Below are 21,256 nucleotides of genomic sequence, written 5' to 3'. Positions count from 1 at the left end.
CATTACGAAAACACATAACGCCACGGACGATCGATTAACGCAGGATATGTGCACGTAATAGACCTTGCTGTGTAAAGCACCCTTTGCTAGTGTACTCACATGCATATATAGGCAAACAAGTACTTTTGTATTTTTCTACATATACACATGTACATATGCATGTGTATATGAGTGATTGCTGTTACTTTATAACCCCTTCCAACGCTGTCAACTCTCTTCGGCCAAAGTCAACGCCACAAACTCGCAGCAAGAAATATTACTTTTTCGTAGCGTCTACAGGCGCTGCAAGCCTCAAGCATTCAGCGAGTGTCCTTGTATGCAAACAAATATACACAATTTGCATTGACTGCTTATAACAGTATACGAACACATATGTATGTAGCCATGTCTGTTTGTATTTCTTATATTATTTATCCTTTTTTGCATAGCTTTCAACAACGTCACCTTACAAGCGTACGAAGTGTGAGCGCGCGGCGTAGGTAGCGCCTACCAAAGCTGCCTTCAATTCTTGCACACATATGTTTGTATGCATATAATAAAGACTATTAACACCACCCCACTGTTGTGCGCTTTCTTACCAACGCCTCTTCATGCTTCTTCAGCCACTCAACACATCTGCGTCTTCGCTAGCGGCTCTGCGTCCACTTGGACTCCGGCCCGTTTCGTCATCATGCTGCCTCGTGTAGGGGTTGTCTTGCAGTGGCAGAAATTTTAATTCAAATTGTAATAATAATAACAATAATGTTGAAGAAAAGAATGTAGTAAGAAATAGCAACAACAACAACAAAAAATGCTGGCACATAGTAATCATTGGCGGCGTCAATCGACTGGGCACCTTTCGCTGTGCCACGCAAGGACATGCAGCTGCCTATAGGTGGTAATAACTACAAATACACACACATACACGCGATTCTACAAATCTACATATTGCTTAGGGTGCTATTGTCGTTTCTGTAGTTGTTGTAATTGCTGTGGCTGGCAGTTTCGATTTCATATGTATGTTCGCTCGAGTTTTGCCTGGCATATCGCGTAGCGTCTTGACGTTTCTTGGCATTCCTTCGCAGCGCTGCATGGAAATTGAAAATACAGTCGACTAATTTATGCAAAATATACAGTTGGCTAAATATAGTGTAACAGAAATTGCCAGAATCGGTGTGCAATGTGTTTGCTTTCATATTTCTATTTTTTTTTTGTTTTTATTATTTTCTCTGTGTGCAACGACAGAGCTTCGAGCAATGTGTAGGTATTAGGTTGGTTGAAAGAAGTGTATGCAATAAAATATTATGATAAGTTTGAGCGTCTAGTGCAATACAATAACAATAAAATTAGAAATCAATTATTATATTTGCAGAAAGTTAACTGAGAAAGAATACCCACGATTACTAGTTGCTGTTTGCTGAAATTTTTCTAAGAGTAGAACTCCATAAGGATTAAAACTTCAATTCATTAAGCATTAACAAGCAGTCTACAAGTCGCGAATTTAATTTATCTTGTCTAAAGATCAGAGATTCGCTCAAATTTTCTTGATTCGAAATAACAGAACTAGCTCCAGTCGATTCAGTCAAATAGTTTCCAAGATCAATCAACGTAACCTCAAGTTTTAAGAAATAAATATGTAGAAAAAAAACCGTTAGAGTACTCTAGAACCTGTCAGCTAACGTCAAAGACTCTCGCAAAGAACACGCAACTAATTCAATGCAATGAAAATAGTATCAACGATTCAGTCAGATATATTCCAAAATAATCAAATAATATACCCTCAATTAAGCATAAAATCAACAAATGTATTCTCAAGAGCAGAGCGGAGTATTAGAATTAAGAAAAAACCCATTGGCCAAGGTAACCAAAATAAAAGAAATTATTTTCGCCTTATTCTTCGTATATGTCCAGAGAGACCCAGTTCTATATACCTTCGCAAAGTTACGATAGTTATTCATCCCAAATGACGAAATCACTTTTTCTACTCGTCCTTACTCCTAAGAGTATGTTTGGTGACGCTCAGATCTAGAAAACCGCAAAAAATGGATCGATAATGACCCTGCTACCTACGTACATACACTAAAGCAGAGGCTTTTATTTATCTGACCTGTATATTCCTTTCTACACCTTCATATATATATATTTATATGTATATATATTTGGCGTGGGAACCTATTAGGCGATTATAGCCGAATCGACCAGAGCGTGCCACCCATTCCTCCTTCTAGCCTTTTGTCGCCAACTGGAAATACCAAGTGAGGCCAAATCGCTTTCCACCAGGCCTTTCCAACGGAGTGGAGGTGTCCCTCTTCCTCTGTTTCCACCAGCGGGTACTGCGTCGATCGCTTTCAAAGCTGGGGTGTTGTGGTCCATTCGAACAACATGACCTAGCCCGCGTAGTCGATGTCTTTTTATTCACTAAACTATGCCAATGTAGTCGTATAAATCGTACAGCTTATCGTTCCATCGTCTGCGGTATTCGCCGTTGTCAATGTTCAAAGGAGAATAAATCTTGCGCAAAACCTTTCTCTCGAACACTTCTAGAAAGGACTTTACTTTTCAATGGCTTACTCAGTCCATGCAGTAGTACATGTAGGCACGACGTGAATGCGTTGACTATTTGTTTGATGGCAGGATATATCGTCAAGTTCTCAAAGTCATCACTTAAGCAAAATATCGTATAGAAGTTTTTTCGAAGGCATACATAAATTTAAAATACCTATAAATCTCGGAAGAGGTCCTTCAGTAATGTAGTCATAATGAGTATTGAGTTTTGCTTACGAATTTATAATTAGTTTCTGCTACTACTCTTATTATAGTTTCTTCTAAGAATTTGATTACAAGAAGACTCTTACAAATTATTACCGTACCGTGAACTACAGATCGGCATTGACATAGGTTTTCACCTTATTTTCGAGCAGTTTCGAAATAGTTCATTGACGAATGAAAATTGATCTATTCTAAAATTATAGATAGAATCTGTTTTGACTAACACCGTAAATTAGGATTTTTTTTCCTTCAGCGTCTTCAAAAATGCGCTACAGTATATAATACGTTGACATCATCAAATTATTTTTACTTGCTCAAAGACACCCCGCCTAACTTATAGAAACGTAATTCATAGCTATCAAACTCTTGCCTAAATCTAATCTAATACCGCCTTCATAAAACGCCACTCACAGTGAGACCATACCGCAGGTGGTACTTCAAAGCATTGAAATTTTGGCCTGCGAAGTACCGAAAGAGTTGAAATCATGCCTGAAGCCATGCACTTTCACCAATCACAGGTTGCGAACAATAAGTGCAACGAAATTTCACACATTTCCGCAGCGCCGACGTTGACGCGCCGCCCATTTGCATGCAATTAACGGTGCCTGCTGTTTGTTGCTGTCCCTGCCGCTGTCACTTTGACAGTGATGAGTAGCTTTATAGAGTGCTACTTTCGGATATTTCCTGCTATTGATGCCATTTCGACTATTGTTCAACGTATTTTCGGACACAAACAAATGCACAGCATGCGGCTTTGGTACTTCCCGCACTCGAACGGCATGACAGCAGCGGTGGTCGGAGCAGAGAGTTTGAAGTGTGCTTGGTAAATTAGTAGTTAAGAAGCTGCGTATATAGACTCATAAGCACTCGTGTACTTTTATGTGTGCATTTTATTGTTATTTGCTAACATATCTTATCTAGTAGGAAAATACTTGTACTTGCACTGAAAACGGAATGCTTGTGGAGCACAACAACAACTTGTACTAACAGCCAGCGCACACCTGCCTATGTGAGGGCGAGTCATCGCACTCCAAGTGGTCGACACTCAGCTGGCAATTGCGCAAAGACGAATGTAATATTATGTACGTAACAAAAAAATACAATAACAACAACAAAAATATACGTAATTACCTTAAATAGTGAAGTTATTTAAGGTTGTTGTTTCGTTGCATTAAGTAGTGTTGGTTATAAGTAGTACTCACATATAAACATATACATGCAGGTGTTAGTGACTAAGTTAAATTTAGCAAAAATCGCATATTATTCGTTTAATTGATAAGCAGCAGTTTGGTTTTATCTTTACATAAGACTTGTGAAGCTTACTAGAATGATAATTTCAAAATATGATAAGCGTAGTTATAACTGACTGTTATAATCATAAAATGTTAGGAAGAATTGAAGATTCACGCTGAAAGTATTTTTATTGATAAGCAACCAATCTATTATAACAACTGGCTAATTAAATAAGGAGAACAACAATTTTCTTGAAATATTTTGTGGGTAAGGTAACTAAAAATATATCTTATTAAAATGAGCGCACATTAGTGTACTGATTCATTGAAAAAATTATAAGTCGTGACTTGTGCTATAAAAAGTCAAGAACTAAAATTGTAGATTTCCTGCAGATGTGAGGTGCCACATAACACAGGTAATTTAACATACCAATAAAAAATACCATTTTTTAATATTTTATAATTTTCTGTAATGTAAAATTGACAAAAGAACCATTTTCATACACTGAGTGAAGTATTACCGATATTATGTAAATAAATTTGAATATAAAATGGGTTGATTCGTTTAAAAATAAAGCATGCTCTTTGGTTGCTACTTCTTTGAGAAATTATTATTAAACGATAGTTTTTTTTATTATTATTTTTTTTTTTTTTGTTAAAACAATGCAATTTTAAATTCAAGCCAATTGGACTGGTTTCGTATTCAATAAACTTGAAAGTATTCAGGGTTTACCAATGATATAAAGCTATGCATTAAAACCCCTTTCCTCAGTATTTTCGAAAAATTATTGCATAGAAAATAATTAATAATTATATGCTTATTCCTATATTTCAATATATTTTTCCTATATTTCCTATATTTTTTTCTTGTAATTAAAAACACTTTCATTTTAGTCCTTGTATCTAGAAGTCGCAGGAGCATCGATACATCCTCACAACCGTCTTTGAAAACACAATTTTGACAAAAACGCGTTTAAAGTTCCGAGTGACAACTCAGCTACCCTGCGGAACAGAACATCTTCAGACTGTATCTCCAAAACTGTTAATGGGATGGATTTCAGGACAATATTCTGGAGATGTTGCAGAAAGTAAAAAAAAAAATAATATATTGATTTTTTTTGAAGTAATCAAGCCCATCTAAATTTACGAAGAAGGTAACAAGCGTTTTTAGTTAATCTTCGAATCATCAGCTTCTCCTATTTACACTCTTTCGTTGAATAAATGCTCCAAATGTAATCACAAAGTTTTGTAATCTTCCACCAACAGTAACCAATTAACTGAGATCAAAGGAGCTTCGTTTTGTACATATCAACTATATAATATAAGGATTTTTTTTTTTTTTTACTTTTGTTATAATGTTGTGTTTACAATAAAAATATTTTTTTTTTTTTTAATTTGAAATCTCTTTAAAACATAACTTTGTATACTACTTCTTTCATTTAAGACACTTATTAATAGCTTATTATATTGAATTTAAAATTATTAATAAACCATCAATACTAGCTTCTAGTATCACCACAGCTACATTACTACTTCTAAGTTACCCGAAAATATTCATATCTCGAACTACAGCTACTAAATTGTTTGGGAATTTCCAATTTTCAATATACAATTTTCATATTGATCTACATATTTGAAATCATAAAATAAATATCTACAATAATATAAAATTAATTTTTTCTTAATATGCTCAAATATCATACATTTTCTCTAAAACTGCAATCAAACCCAATCGCACTTGTATATAATGTATAACAATCCCCACTACTCCATTGATCAACGGTAGCAATTGTCACTTAATCATTTACCTGCCTTTCAAAGCCACAAACACATAAACACTAGCTGACCAAACGACCGACCACATGCGGTGGGCTGTCGCATACAGCGCAGCAAGCGTAGCCTATACGCATACAGCACACTGCTGGTATACAAATACACATGCATAGCTACAGGCAAGCATACGTGAGCAATGGCCGTGTGTGTGCGCTCACATCAGGCAATGGTGCGCCAATCGAATGGGGCGGGGCTTAAATCGGTTTTCGTTCGCTCGTTCGTTCGTCATACATTTTGTCACACCAATACACACATACATATACGCATATGCGATAACTATGTGCGTACACCTGTTTATATATACACTTTTGTGTGTGGGCATTGACGGCCACTCATATGCCGTCGGCTACTTTGAAACGTATTTCATTTTTTATATTTCAATTTTTTTCGGTTTTACTCGTTGTTGAGTGGTGCTGTTTTGCTTGTTCGAATTATCGAAATACAAATCGAGCTGACAGCACGCTTATGTGAGTATGAGTGTGAGTGATATTGAGTGGTTTTTCAAGGAACAAATGAAGAAGGTATGTATGAGTCAGTGCGTTTTAAAGGGAATTTGGTATGTCTACATAAATAAATAATTGTTTATGAATACTAATCTATTTTATTTTTTACAAAAATAACGTTTGATTTTTATACTTAATGACCTACATACACACCTTCACATATGACATAATGAAAATATAATATTAAAATATTAAATGATATTTATTGCCTCAAACTGTTATAATAAATAAAATTCAAAGTTCTATAGCAGTTACAAAAAATATTGGCGCTGTAAAATATTAAAAAAAAAAATAATTAAGATTGAATTAAATTGAAAATGCACTTCTTCTTCTTAGTATTCGCTGCTAATTTCCCTACATGAATATTTCCCCTCATGTCCTGTTAAGATTTCGTAATGCCGTTCCTAACAAGTTACAGCTGTTTCGGTTAAGTTCGAATTTCGAAAGTCATTTATGTTATTAACATAGACATCAGCTGCAATATAATGGCATGTTGCATTATAACAGCAAATCAAGAAAACACAAAGCAACATAGGGTTTACAGCATCGAATTATGCGTTTTCCATTGGCAGGGGTTTAAATTGTGTTTGCTGTTACAGTAATGTTAAGTGGAAACGTGTTAACAGAGAAGTCGGTATCAGTACAGATTTTGCTGGTATGTGTTGTATTTTTGTCTTAAATATTATGATATCTGAAATACTATTTAAAAAAAAACATAATAAAATTGATATTTTCGCAAATTAACTTTTATATAATTTTTTTAAATGTACTTACGTACGTAAGAAAAATTATATAAATTTTATTTTAATAAATAAAATAATTTTGAGCATGCAAAAAATATTTTATTTTCGAATCCAAACATTTCTGAATTACTCTTCAAATAATGTACGTTCTTCGCAGGGTGGTACATCATGGACCTTCACCCACTTTAATTTGATTGGAGATTGGAGACATATAACGAAATTGCAGGTGCCGCTGTTGAAGACATAAAAATGAAAAAAATTGACAAACATATGTATAAGCAAATAATTCAGTAAGTTGTATGAGAAACGAAAAGTAAAAATATTAAGAGAAAAAACTGTGCCAACCGTTCAAGCATGCATGAAAAGCAGCAACGATGACAGTGACGCTGACACTACCAAAGACCACCCAATCATTTCAAACGCCTCAAAGCGCCAATCGTAAAAGTTTTTTAAATGCTTTTTCAATTTGTCGGCACTACATATGCTGTTGTAATACCGCTTTTCTTGTTGTAGTAGTTGTTGGAAACGAGTGTCAGCAGCGTTAAACGAATATACAATCGTTTAAGTGTACATACATTCATATGTACATATGTATTTATAAATATATTATATTAAATATTAATAATGGTTACTCCTTCAGCTGTCTTTCATTATTTCCTTTCGCTCGTCATATTCACTTTATTTATTTTGACAAAAATAAAGAGAAAAGAAATAATCACAAATTCACTTGTTCCTACACTTATTTCATACATGTCGCCTCCAATACTGCAAACATGCTTTCTTTATTTTTTCCTTGCAGTCCTCGACACTTCGTGCTTTTGTATAATACTTCAACTGTCTATTTCAACCAAACTCAATACGTAGTTATGAATATGTATGTTTGCAAATACAATCAAGCGTCAACAGCTTGACATAAGCTACCCACCCATTCCACCCACAAAACTTACACACACTACATTACTTTTATATGCGACTTCTTCTTATCAGCGTATATTTCTGTTGTTGTTTTCATTTTTCTTTTTTTTTTTTTTGCTTTTTTTTCTTATTATTTTTTTGCTTCTTTTTGCACAAACGCTCATCTTATAGCGAATGTTCCAATGATGTCTATGGTGCCACTAATCGTTGAGCTGCTCTCATACTCAACGAAATTCCAGCGCTGATACAGCTCTCTTTCTCTCAGTCTTTTGATTTATTTTGTTTTTGTTGTGTATATTCGTATTGTATTTTTATATTTATTTTTGCTTTACTGCAACTCGTCGTGTACTAGAAATGAGCTTTAACCCGTACATTCCGACGCATATAGTCCTCTCCTGACCCTAACTGCCAGCTGTTACAGATGAACTATCTCCTTCTGCGCTCAACAGACAATGCAGCTTGATTGCAAGAGTTCGTGTGTTGAGTTTCAGCAGCAAGGGCGTAGTTTAAAATATATTAAATTAAGTTAAAAGCTTTTAAAAAAATATTAAAAACCCGTTATTCTATATTTAGGTTAGAAATTTCCAAAAACGTTTTTTAATAATTATAATCCAAATAAAAAGGTTATCTATTGGTAGACAATCTCAAAATCAGTAATTTATTTCTAATGTGAAAAGAATTTTTATAACATTTCATGTATCATGGTGTCTTCAATATAATTTTTTTTGCTCCTTATTTCTCACTTAAAAATCTTCAAAAGTTCATGTGTTTCATAAATAATATAAAAGAGATGTGTGACATCTCACCTATCAATGTGCTTGAACCCCACAAATTAATCACCGACCATGTAATTACATATTGTATGTATGTTTATGATTAATATACTGTTGTTTATCGAAATCAGCAACACAATTTTGTAGTATATAACAACAACTACAGATCACTGCCAATCATCGATTGTCTATCAAGTTTGTAAGTACGTAAGTACGCATAACAGAGAGAGCATGATTTTTCAAATCTCTTTTTCGTCTTTAATTTATTTTAATTTTTAATAGTTTTTGTTATTGTTGGAATTTCTTTGAAATGAAAAAAATATTTGTGGGTTTTAACATTTTTGTTCGCATTTATTTTATTTGAGAAAAATGCATTAAAGACATTCCACTCACCTCCAACTTCAGGGACAAACAAGCTAGAGCCTCAATAAATTGGGTAAATTGTAAGCGAAAGAAGCCCAGCATTCAGCATTCAATTGCAAAAAAATAGGAGAGAGTATATAAAAATAAAAATAAGCTGGAGTGGTGTAGGTGCTGGAGCAAAGTTGTATTTATATGCCCCCTCATTTCTCTGCCATGCCTTTTACCGCTGCTACTCCCCTATCAAAATTCATTTCATTGCTTTCTTTACTTTCTTGCATTACTCTTTCCTTTCACATAGCGTTCTGTTTACTTTTGTGCAACAGAGAAAAATTCCATTTTTCTCAACATGCACCGCTATGCTTACGCGCAAATGTGTGTGCACACGTTGTTTTTGCTGCTTGTTGGCTGCTCAGCAGACACGAGCGGGTTTGTTGTCGGTTTTGTTGTACTTTTTACATCTACACAGTTGTTGTAGTATATTTGTTGTTAGGTGTCTGTTAGGTGCATTCGGCTTTGCTTGTGCGTATGTGCTGTCGATTCTCTCTCTAAATTTTACTGTTTTTTCCCGTTGCTGACAGCGCAATCGTTTCTAAATGGCGAATCAATCAAAGCCAATCAAATCGATGAGTTGCTGTGCTGTGAGTGAGTGTAGTGATTGGTTTAGCTGGTAGTGTGTATAATTTTTTGCTGTGTTGTTCATGATTGGCAGTAAAGGTTTTAGTATATATTTTTTAAATAAATGCATGATTGAGAGTATGAAATTACTTTTAAACGAATTATCATACATATAAATTAAAAAAAAAATAATAAATAAAATTTTATCTTTTATTAAAAAAGTATTAAATTATTTGTTTCTTTGGTAAAAAGTTTTTTATGCTATAAACAAGCACTACGAATTAATTGGAAAATGTTTAATTATATTTTTAAAGAAGGTGTTTCCGTACAGTGACTTAATATGAAGAACATTGAAATTTAATCGATTTAATTTAATAAATAAATAAATTCTAGGGAGGGAGATTCCCAAAAAAACTAGTATGGTTAGTAAACAGATAGAATTGATAAATATTGTCAAACATTCAAACTACATATAAAAGTATGTACATTAAACCTTCTATGAAGTAATCTCAAGAAATTCAGGTTAGAAAGAATTCTGGTTTTCAATATGTATTCACATCCCCCTATTTACCTATATGACCTGAGGATTTGCTTACATATATTATGGGTGTATATGCTCCTAAATACATACATACTTCATACAAAAAAAAAACAACTCAAATCATCTCATTCTATCCCAGGAATCTCTCCCATATCTATCATCGATATACAATCAAATAAACCGAATGCCCAGCCAACCAACCAACCGAACTACACAATGCTCAATAACTACAACAACTACAGTAGCGCACATAAAAATAAAATAAAAACCGTAAAAATTTGAGCAGAGTGACAACAAAAGCGAATAAAAGTAATCAGCAGGCTGCCTTGCTGAGGGTAGCCAAAGAAAGATGTGCGGCCCCATAACTACAATAACAATAACATACATACATATGTATAACATACGCGACAACGGCGATGGCGCTCCACCTCAAGCACGACTCACACACTCACATCTAACTAAAGGCGAGAGAAAAGAGAGTGGTTGTAAATAAATAAAAAAATATGAAAATAAAAATCTGAAGAGTATGAGGTCTTGTGGAGCAGAAGACTGGCGAAGACTGAAGGACAGTAGACGAAAAAGACGACAGAATAAATGGAAAAGAAATCGTAATCGTATTGAATACTAGTTGATGCACGAAGCAACAACACCAACGACAATGCTCCAACAAGCAATAACAACAATCGTATGTAAGCAGTAGCGTCGCGCCGGTGCGAGAAAAAATCGGATTTGTACTTGTCACACACACACACAAACACGTGCTCACGTGCATATGAAAGTCAGTACGCCCTAGTGTATGGTGTAACACCCAGCCCCCAAAGGAGGCGAAAAAAAGTTAAAGAAAAGAAAAACAACAGCAATAAAAAATGCGACGATGAAATGATTTCAATTGAATTGTGAGGCACACGCGACAGAATGAAATAGCAAACGAAGCCAAGAACCGAAGTCGAAGCAACCAAGCAAGTAGACAGCCAGCCAGCCAGTCAGTATATACAGTCAACCGGGCAAGCAGTCAAGCAGCAGAAACAGCAGCAGCAAGCGATAACGAACGGGCGAACCCAAAAGAAACCCCAAACACAACAACAGCAACTATAAGGAAACGAAAAAATAAAAATAAAAACAAAAGCAACAATAACAGCAACAACGTGTATGACAGCAATGACAACAGCAAGATATAATGGTCCGAGAGAGAGAAATAAAAACAAATTGAAGTGAATGAATGAATTTCAATACATTGGCGGCGGCAATGTAATGGCAGTGACGATGACTTCGACGCAACCCACTCGCATAACGCGCAAGGAAGAGCATAAGCTCAGTCAAACAATATACTGTTGGCATGTGCATGAAATTGAGAGACTCAACGCTCTTGAAAAATAATCAAATGCGCTCAAGTGATGCAAAGCAAATAAAAGAAGGCAAAAACAAAAAAAAAAAAAATAAAGCCGATAAAAAACCAGTAAAGAAAACACTGCCGAAGCCATCGAAGACCCAACACAAATACAATGTGTAATCAGAAAAACCGAAGAGCAAGTTGAGTTTTGCGTTTGGAGAGAGTGAACGCGCAGGAGCGCCACTTAACCAAAAAAAGTAAATGAAATACGAATGTTAAAATTTCTTTTAAAAAAATCCACTATAGAACGCTCACATATGGAAATCGAAGAAAAATTAAAATGAGAAAAAATATAAATAAACGAATGAGTGGTTGGAAAAGGAACACCACCAACGTTCGCTCTCCTTCATGCGCTCAACACATGAACTACAAACGAAAAAGGGGTAGGTGGGGGTTGTAATAGAAAATAATACTGACTTGATGCCCAAACCAGAAAAAAAAACGAAATCAACAGAGTAACGCAATGACAAATTCAATGCAGTTAAAAGAAATCAAAAGCAAACAATAGCAACAACAACATGCAACAAATATACTGTGAGCGCAACAGCAGCGCACACATATACACACACTCAAGTAGTCAAACGAAGGAATAAAGCAGCAAACCTGCTGCCGCACACCGTATAACGTCGACTGTGCTGTCGACAGCGACTGCAGCTGTGGCATAGGTCAACGCCGCTGCCACTTGCATAGCATTGAGTGGTAGTTGTTGGTGAGAGCGCGTTTATTAGGCAGTAAATGAGTGTGTTCCGGTTTGAGCTCGCATTTTCCCTGTAATTTTTTCGACTTTTTCCCAAATGATTTTTTAGCGGTATAATATTTGAAGTATGGCTATTTGTTGCTACTGATTGGATTTTAGTATTTTAGGCAAGGTAGTTTAAGGATTTTCGTCCAAAGCACACGAGTTACACGATCTGTACGAAGGAAAATGTATTGAAAATAGTAGAGAAACCAGATTTAAATTTTTTCATTTAAAATTATGTTTATAAATGAAAAATAAATAATAAAAATAAATAATGCTTAAAATTAATAAATTAATCTCCGCCATGAAAATATTACACTTGATTTTTTGAGGATCTTAAGTGTGATTCTTCTTGAAGAAAAATATCGAATTGGCCAAGAAACAACGCTGAAGAACGAGATATATTTTCCCCAGTTCTCAACTACGATTATATAGTATGGATATATAGTACCAAATGACATTTTTTGGGGAAAGCGAATGACAGTATTTTACACGATAAAAATAAGGGACCACTCCGATTACATGCATACGACTGTAGTTCAAGAGGAATATATAATTATTATATTATACTAGATTAACGGGATTACTAGATCAATGAAGCAATATTTTTTTTGAATTGTTCATACTCTTGTTCTACTCACTTCGGTTTGCTATTTCATGATGAACATACCTACTCCTGAACAACGTTTGTTTCTGACAAACGACACAATTGCTGCAAAAAGTGGTCGAAAATTGGACTTCTCGGCTCATATTTATTCGCCCCGCTGCTAGGGGCTCAGTTGTTCGAAATCATATTTAAAACTTAATGACAACCCAATATCTTTATAATAAAGCTAAATTCCATAATGACCATAATTTAATGTTATTATGTGGCGTTTTATTTCCTAATGAAAACCACCTTTATACCTAGAGCTCTTCGCTGCAACAAAAGGCAGGAAGTAGTAAGTATTTAAGGGGCTACATGGGTTTCACTGCTTCAAAAATTGTATTTTTTTATGATCTTATTAAACAACATCTTCTAAATATTATACTAAAATTGCATGTAAATCCGAGTAATAATTTTAATATCTGAAGAAGTTGCCCACTCTTACGAACCTTTGCCAAAATTCCAATTCTATTTTTTTCCTAATAATTTCAGATTATCACGTCAGTAGTTTGCTGTCAACGCTGGATTTTTGCCGAGGGCTCACTGGAAACGCAGTAATAAATATTATATTAGAATTTCCTATACTCATTGGCACTTTAACACAATGGAAATATAATTTTAATGTTCTATAATCAGTTATTGTACATTTGTTTTTTGTTTCTAATTTATTATAAAAATTATAGTATTTACGTCTAAATTTACAATCAATTTTAATTAATTTGTTTCAATAAAAATGTTGTCGCTGATCTCTGATTTTTATTATTTCCTATTTTAAAGTTTAAATGTTTACACTTCACTCTTCACCTGTTCGAAAGCACAACGATAACTAATATGCCAGCTATTTACTTCAATATGTATATGCATAAATAAATGTACATAGCATTAGTATATGTACAAGCATTTATTAAATAAGATAATCCCACCACTCATTACGGCTGCGACCTGTGTCGACTCTCATAAAAATACATTGAAAACCCTTCATTAACCAGTCACTCCATTTCTTTAACAACTTTCATAGGCATTTATTGCTTTGCTTTTGAGCGAAATCATAAATCGAGCCAACAACAAACACCGGCACTCACAACAAATGAGCCGAAATAAACCGATGCGAGCGCCGTACTTCCGCAGTTGCTGCAGTCAGCGTAGACGCGTGCGTCACTGCCGCCAATGCCGACTGAGCAGTAAGAGTGAGCAGCAATCGAAACCGAACACATGGAAATGTGGGGATAAGCAACAAAAACAAAAACAAACCGAAATATTGAACGAATAAAATATAAAAAATACACACACACAACGAATGGGTAAAGTAAATCAAACACAGAAAATTAAAATAAAAAATAAAAAGAACAACAACAACAATTAAGAAAATAAAAACTCCAACGTATGGGTAAAAAGCAATAACAATAAATGAGCCAAACTGAGGAAGAGCTACAGCAGTGCTGTTATTGCTGTTGTAATGCTGGTGATGGTGGTCGCTGTGCGAATGAACCGATGGCCCAACCGATGATGGAAACGATGCGACGATTGGCAACGCCAAACCAAATAGCAATAACAACAAACGCTAGCACTACCATCAGCCGCCAGCCACCAGCCATTAGCCACCAGCAGCACCGCTCACTGCTGCTGTAGCATTCGAAGAATCGAGCAGAAGAACAAACAGCGTTAACAACAACAAACACGCGCTGTTGAACAGTACGCGCGCAACAAGAGCACCACTACATCGGCAAACGGCAACGACTTTCGAACGAATATGTATGTATGGTGTTGGGCCAATATACTCCACTGTGAGCATGCAGTCGCCAACGCCACACCGCGCCGTACACGCACACACACATGTATATACATGCGCAAACATACGTGCCAATGCTTGTTGGTGTGTCTTGTGTGCGGTCGACGTCGCTGCTGTTAGCGCTGTCGCATTGGCCATACACACGGGAGGGTTGTGCGCGCTTCGTTAATGTTCGATTTGTTCAGTCATCAGCCGAATTCGTGACAGGCAACATCTTATTAGATTATAGTTGCGCTGTCTGCGTGTGTGTCTGTCTGTCTTGCTTGCTTGTTTGTTTGTTATTATTATTATTAGTATAGCCTAGTGTAGTAGTACGCCGCTGGCTTGTACGGACAGCGACAGCGATCGATAGCGAATTGATCAATGAGAAAATAAATCGCAAAAAATTACGGGCTTTATTGGCAGTACGAAATACGGTAAAAAGGAGTTTATTAATTATTAATTAATACATAAACAAATGTGTGAAACAAACAAAAAAATAACAAATCGGTGACAACAACAAAAAACAACACAAAATATAGTGGTGAAACAAAAATAAAACATTTTTAGCAACAATTTTGTATTAACACAAATGTATTGCATAAACAACAACAACACATGTTTGCATGTTCGCAACAACAACAATATTATGCTAAATTGTGGGCGTGTATAAATATGCAGAGCTTTTGTAAACACTGTTTATATACAGGTGTGTGCTTGTGTAATTATTTGTGTGTTTTGGCAAATAAAACAAAACATTGCAACAAATCAGCAACAAAAACAAAATCAACTGGCTATATTTGAATTTTTTATTTACAATTTTTTTTTTGTTTTCGCGTCGGTGAAAATTTTTTGTTGTGTTTTACAAATAATAATTGCAGAAATTTATTTTAAATAAATCTCGTGTACTTACAACAAATAAAAGGCGCATATAAAAATATTTCGATGAAAGAAATTTAGCAGTGTGAAATACTAAAAATAAAAACTTAATCAAAGTGCCTAACATTTGTGAAATCAAAACTGAAAATATATTTATTATGGCAAATAAACAAAGTGAAATGAGAATATGTTGAAATTGTGCAGAATTTTGAACTCGACGATCAGATTAATAGATTGGAACGGTGGAACATTGTTAACATTATATTTTTTTTTAATAATTATACTAATTAAAAATAAAAATATTGTATAGACTCAGTGGCAAACCAAGGACTACACAAAGCAAAAAAAAATCCAATTATACTAAATAATTTGAAACTTAAAGTTGTTCAACGTAGAGAAGCAAAACAATCATTGTTTTACTTTTTTCAGTTAAAATTTAACAAAATAATTTATTTTAAAAAATTCAGTATTTTTTAATAATTCATTTAACCGCGATAATTTAACAGTTTCATGATAAATAATAGAAAGTTTGAAAGCAATTTAATAAATAATTTTTTCGTTTTGTTAAAATTAAATTTTTTTTAATTGCGCGATTTTCAATAAAAAATATCAAATATTTTTTAGTAAAGAATTTTGTTTAAGTGCATATTATTAGTCATGAAATTAACTTTGTTCACGTGGAATCTTGTTAGATATTTTGTACTGAAATAAAAAAATCATTGAATTAGCGACGGCAAAAACACTCTAGTGAACTTTGAAAATACATTTAAAAACTGTGTTAAATAAAATAATAAATAATGAAATTGTGTTTGGTAAAAATAAAACACTTTTTTCAAAGTTTTGAAGGTGTTTTATTAAACTAACTCTTACGGCAAGAGAGTAAATTGTTTATACTGTGAAAATATTGAAAACTATTTAACAATGGAAATCAATAGTTTACAAAAACTGAATAAGGAAATATAAAATAAGAACTATTAACTTTAATATAAATCCGTTTAACATTTTGTGAATCCTCGATAAAATTTATTTCATATTTCCTGAAAGTGGTTCATAAAGCTCAAATAATAAATATGTATATTTATTATATATGTTCCTTTGTGAAAACCAAATATTTTATTGACGTTTTTTTTAAGTCTTTCAAACATTAAAACCAAATTTAAATATTCCACTAAAGAAGCATCGGCTGAACTAGAATCATTTCCTTATTATTCAACTATGAAATGATTGCATTAGATTCAATGAAGTGAATTTTTATGGGAAAAAAATATTTTTCTTTTCTGAAACATCAAATAGAAGTGAATGGCATGAACAAATAAACTAAATAATAAATAAACTATTTAAGAATTGTGAAGTGTCAGTGATAAAAGACATGAAAATATTAATATACAAAAAAAATTAAAAATCTATATAAAAAATTTCCTATTTTTTTTATATGTACAACAGTGCAATAAAAATTATGCAGTGTTTATTTTTTACCAAAATTTAACAAATTTATATTTCCCTTTCAGTTACAAAAACAAAAAAAAAAAATTTCGCAAAATAAATGGCTAAAATCAGACAAAAATTAAAATTTGTAGTGAGACGACATACGAAGAAGAAAATTTGAACCGGAAGCTAAATTTAAAAAAAAAAAATATGCTATGAAAGTGCAGTAAATTAGTGAAGAAAAAAGTGACACAAATCAAAAAACGCAAGCATACAAATGATAACGGTAAAGTGAAAAAGTGCAAAAATCAGCAGTGTGAATTAGCTGCTTAGAACACAAGAATCAAAAAATTTTGAAAACATAAAGTCATACAACATTTCAACAAAATCACAATAAACACGGCAACGCCAACTAACCTAATAAAAACAACAACGCGTGCCAAAACGCCAGCAACAACGGCAACAACAACGACAACAGCGTGTGTTGCCGGTGCCAGTGCGGATGTTGCAGCTGCTGCTGGTGCTGGTACACCCACAACAACAACAACACCACCAACATTAACAACAACCAAAACAAACGCAATTATTATACCACCAACAACAACAGCAGCTAAAACAACTAAAATAGCAACTAGTAATACAACGGCGTCCAATAATTATAACAACAACAACATAACATTAACTAATACACAATTTAACAAATTTCCAAGCAGTGTTGCTAATACTTATAAATCAAACAACAGCAACAATAACAAACTGCAATCATCAGAATTATTATTAGCAGCTAGCAGCCACCGAATGCAGCCACAAGTGCCGCAAGCCGCTGGGACAGCCGATATGGATTTGACGGCTGTTCAATCGATGGATTGGTTTTTCAAAAAGGAGCAATTTTATCTATTGGCACAATTTTTACAACAGGTTAGTGGTTGAATGACAATTTTGTGGATTATATTATATAGAGGGGAAATACATTGAGTATTATCGTAGTACATGCAAGTTACACCAAACACGCGTCCGGATAAAAACATCAGGGACAATAACGGAATAATTAATTTTTTTTCTCTCCGTGAGCAGTGTAGCTTATCTTATAGGGTTTTCTTATTTAATATAATTAAATTAATATATAAATATTATTCTCTAAATGTAGTGATGTCTCTTTTTCGAAAAATTGTGATTGTGAAAATATCTATTTAATACCGATTCTCAAAAGGCAGCTTAATCTTGCCTCACAAAAATTATAAATTTCTTGCACTCTTGAACAGTTAGAAATATGTAGTTTGTTTAAAAGGTTTCGAAAATAAAATGTATGTAATTTTTCAAAAATGTTCAAAACATTTTTCAAAATTGATGCAAGACAAATCTCACAATTTTAATCTGTTAAATTTTTCGATGTGAGTTTCTTTTACAAAAAATAATTTTCTAACGGAGCTCATTATTTGATAATTCTTCTGATTGATTTTTACTTCACAAGATTAATTATTTACGCTTATTATTGTCATATGCAAATCGAAAACGCCTTACAACACCAGAATTGCAATATTACAACTCATAATCCCACAGCAAAATTTTAAATAATAAACCTGATGAAGATTCCTATATAATTACAACCGCTTGGCAAATGATGATTGATTGACTTATCGAGTATTTAAGTGTTGAGAAAGCATCCGTTAAAAAAAATATAAACAGTTATATCATCACAACAAGCGTTTGCTTAACAATAAATTAATATGCAATCAATTGACAATTGGCAATAGAAAAATGCAAATTCATAGCAAATCAACTCAATACAAATGTGTTTGCTTACTTAAATAAAAACCACACAATTTGTTGCCAGTGTCTAGTAGCCGTCCGCGCACTTTTGTGCCGCAATTAGCGTTTGCCGCACACGCACACAGTCAAGCAGTGACTTCAATGCAATTTCTCAATTCATTTTCCAATGCAATTACTCAATTCAGCGAACTTATAGACGCGACCGGTTGGCTGACGCAGCTTTTCACTTTGAACGCCGCATAATTATTTACAGTACATTTTTGTGATTTCGTCACAGGATTGCAAGCAAGCTGTGGGGAAAAGAGCGAAAAAAAAGTTTTTTGAAAAAAAAATATCTTAAAAAGTTGCAAAAAAATACAAAAAAAGTATCGTCTAGACAAATCTTACTGACTTAGTTCACTGATACACACCTATATATAGCAAGCATATAGATATTATTGACTTAAATACGTATGCCTATATGGTTGACACTTCGCATTTACAAATTTACCACAATACACTTGCTTGTTGCAATATAAACGGGAATTTTTGCACGTTGAAAAACCGCAACAGACAATTTGGCCGTGCGCCAATAGAAAAATACAAGTGCCACAACCCTCGCTAGTGGCAAAATGCATTACTATTTGCAGCAAACATACGTGCATACATACAAACAGTATGCCACTTGTCTCTAGGCTGCTTCCAGCCGGTCGTTTTGTGTGTGTGCAACTATTTTTAAGAGCCCTTCATTAGAATTCTTACTTGAAACGAGCGCATAAATTTCAAATTTTGAAGTTAATTACGTTGCAAATATTGATTTTGAAGTTGCAAATGAAAGACTTTCAGCGCAAGTGGTGGAGAGATTTATTTTTTTTATGTTGGATAGCTGCTTTATTATGGTGACAGTGTTGTTTTTGTTGCTTGGGGACGCAGTTGTGTTTCAATTTGTGGTAATTTTATAATTTTGTGACATTGGAAGCCGTTGTGGCGCTGTGGCTGGAGTTGTATGCGAAATTCGCGGAAAGACGCGCGAGATTAGCGCATTCCGAGGAAGATACTGAAACATTCCATATTTTTCTATTTGAGCTAAATTGAGCTAAATTAAAATGAAATAAAATTATTTTATTGAAAATTATACTAAAATCTTGTGTTTTAGGTTATGTATAAGTTTATAAAAAAATTTCAATTTTTTTTGTTTTTCAAAATTTAATTTCAAAACTTTGTTCAAGATTTTTTCGAATTTATTTCAAATTTTTGTTTTAATATTTCCAAATATTTAACATTAATTTTAAATTGTGAAATTTTTAGATTCAATAATTTTTCGAAAATCAAAATTCTAAATATTTTAAAAATCTTCAAAAATTATTTATGTTTTTCAGCGCTAGCTAATATTTAACTCGTTTTTCCTGCTCTTTTCAACTATTTGCAATCACTTTAAGCAATAAAAGCTATTTGTTTTTTTTTTTTTCAAATAAATTCACTTGCTTTGCTTGCAATCTCTGCCACAACTTCGATATTTGCTTGTTTTTGTTCAATTCAATCGTGTCATTAATAAATAATCAAATTCTCGTTAAGTAACAAAACAATAACAGCAACAACAACAATAATTTATGGATACAAGCATTAAGCGCATAATAAACCAATAACACAAGCGATTTTGCTGATTTAGAATTTTTCGCATTGAAAGCTGTGCAGCATATGCACAAAGTGTATATGTATTTTTGAGATCTCATAGATCGTAACAAGATTAGTATGACCGTTTTCACACGGGCAATTTTTGTCGCGGCAATTCTTAGTTTTATAGGAGAGGGGGCGACCAAGGGAAGCGAGAGAGAGAGAAATTCTCGTCTCTTCGTCGCCCCCTCTCCTATAAAACTAAGAATTGCCGCGACAAAAATTGCCTGTGTGAAAACGGTCTATCGAATTTTTTTCTGCAATAACATATCGCTACAAATATTTATACGAACAAATATGCACACAGCAGACGCTGAGATATCGACGATGATAATCTACTCAAGCACTGAGGACCGCTTCCATATGTTTGTAAATATCTATGTATTGATATCTGTGTAAATATTTATGCATAATCTATGTATAATTGTATAAGTGGTAACATTTTGAAAAACTTAATTTCTTCTTATTGAACACTTCCACGAAATTAACATTTTTTTAATTTTGCTCTTGCCATAGTTGTTGTTGATGTTATGATTATTGACTGATTTCCATGGAAGTGATCAGTAAGCTGCAGTCGAACGCTGATCTGAGTTGATCACGCGAACTGATTTTGTCGAAAATGAAGCGATGTCGATACAAAACAACAACAACAACAACTGTGTCGAAGTAGTAGGAAACCGTAGATTGGTTATATAGAGAAGTATTTGAGTGTTGGAAAGA

The 21,256-nt window shown here is 33.7% G+C and overlaps 1 protein-coding gene and 2 long non-coding RNA genes across 9 annotated transcripts in view; 2 read left to right on the top strand and 1 right to left on the bottom strand.

Annotated features, from left to right (window-relative positions):
- Window positions 1-3,103: 3,103 nt before the first annotated feature.
- Window positions 3,104-5,368, top strand: LOC128922112 (uncharacterized). The gene is made up of 3 exons (XR_008471400.1): window positions 3,104-4,248; window positions 4,374-4,396; window positions 4,875-5,368. It is a non-coding gene; the product is annotated as an uncharacterized LOC128922112 (long non-coding RNA).
- A 1,175-nt stretch (window positions 5,369-6,543) lies between these two features.
- Window positions 6,544-21,256, bottom strand: part of LOC105214617 (uncharacterized) — a 181,674-nt gene continuing 166,961 nt past the window's right edge. For 4 of the 5 annotated variants that reach the window (XR_008471395.1, XR_008471398.1, XR_008471399.1 and 1 more), the window contains one exon: window positions 6,544-7,291. This is a non-coding gene — a long non-coding RNA (uncharacterized LOC105214617). Of the gene's footprint in view, window positions 7,292-18,024; window positions 19,174-21,256 lie in introns of those variants that run through there. The other variant, XR_008471397.1, reaches the window with a different exon arrangement.
- Window positions 17,895-21,256, top strand: part of LOC105214618 (homeobox protein cut) — a 155,943-nt gene continuing 152,581 nt past the window's right edge. For all 3 annotated transcript variants that reach the window (XM_029041916.2, XM_029041917.2, XM_011188141.3), the window contains exon 1: window positions 17,895-18,031. In XM_029041916.2, coding sequence (XP_028897749.2) covers window positions 17,912-18,031 — 120 coding nt within the window. In that variant the 5' untranslated portion in view covers window positions 17,895-17,911. The remainder of the gene's footprint in view (window positions 18,032-21,256) is intronic.

Source organism: Zeugodacus cucurbitae, chromosome 5 (genome assembly GCF_028554725.1).
Source record: "Zeugodacus cucurbitae isolate PBARC_wt_2022May chromosome 5, idZeuCucr1.2, whole genome shotgun sequence".
NCBI lineage: Eukaryota > Metazoa > Arthropoda > Insecta > Diptera > Tephritidae > Zeugodacus > Zeugodacus cucurbitae.
This window is presented reverse-complemented; position numbering and strand designations above follow the sequence as displayed.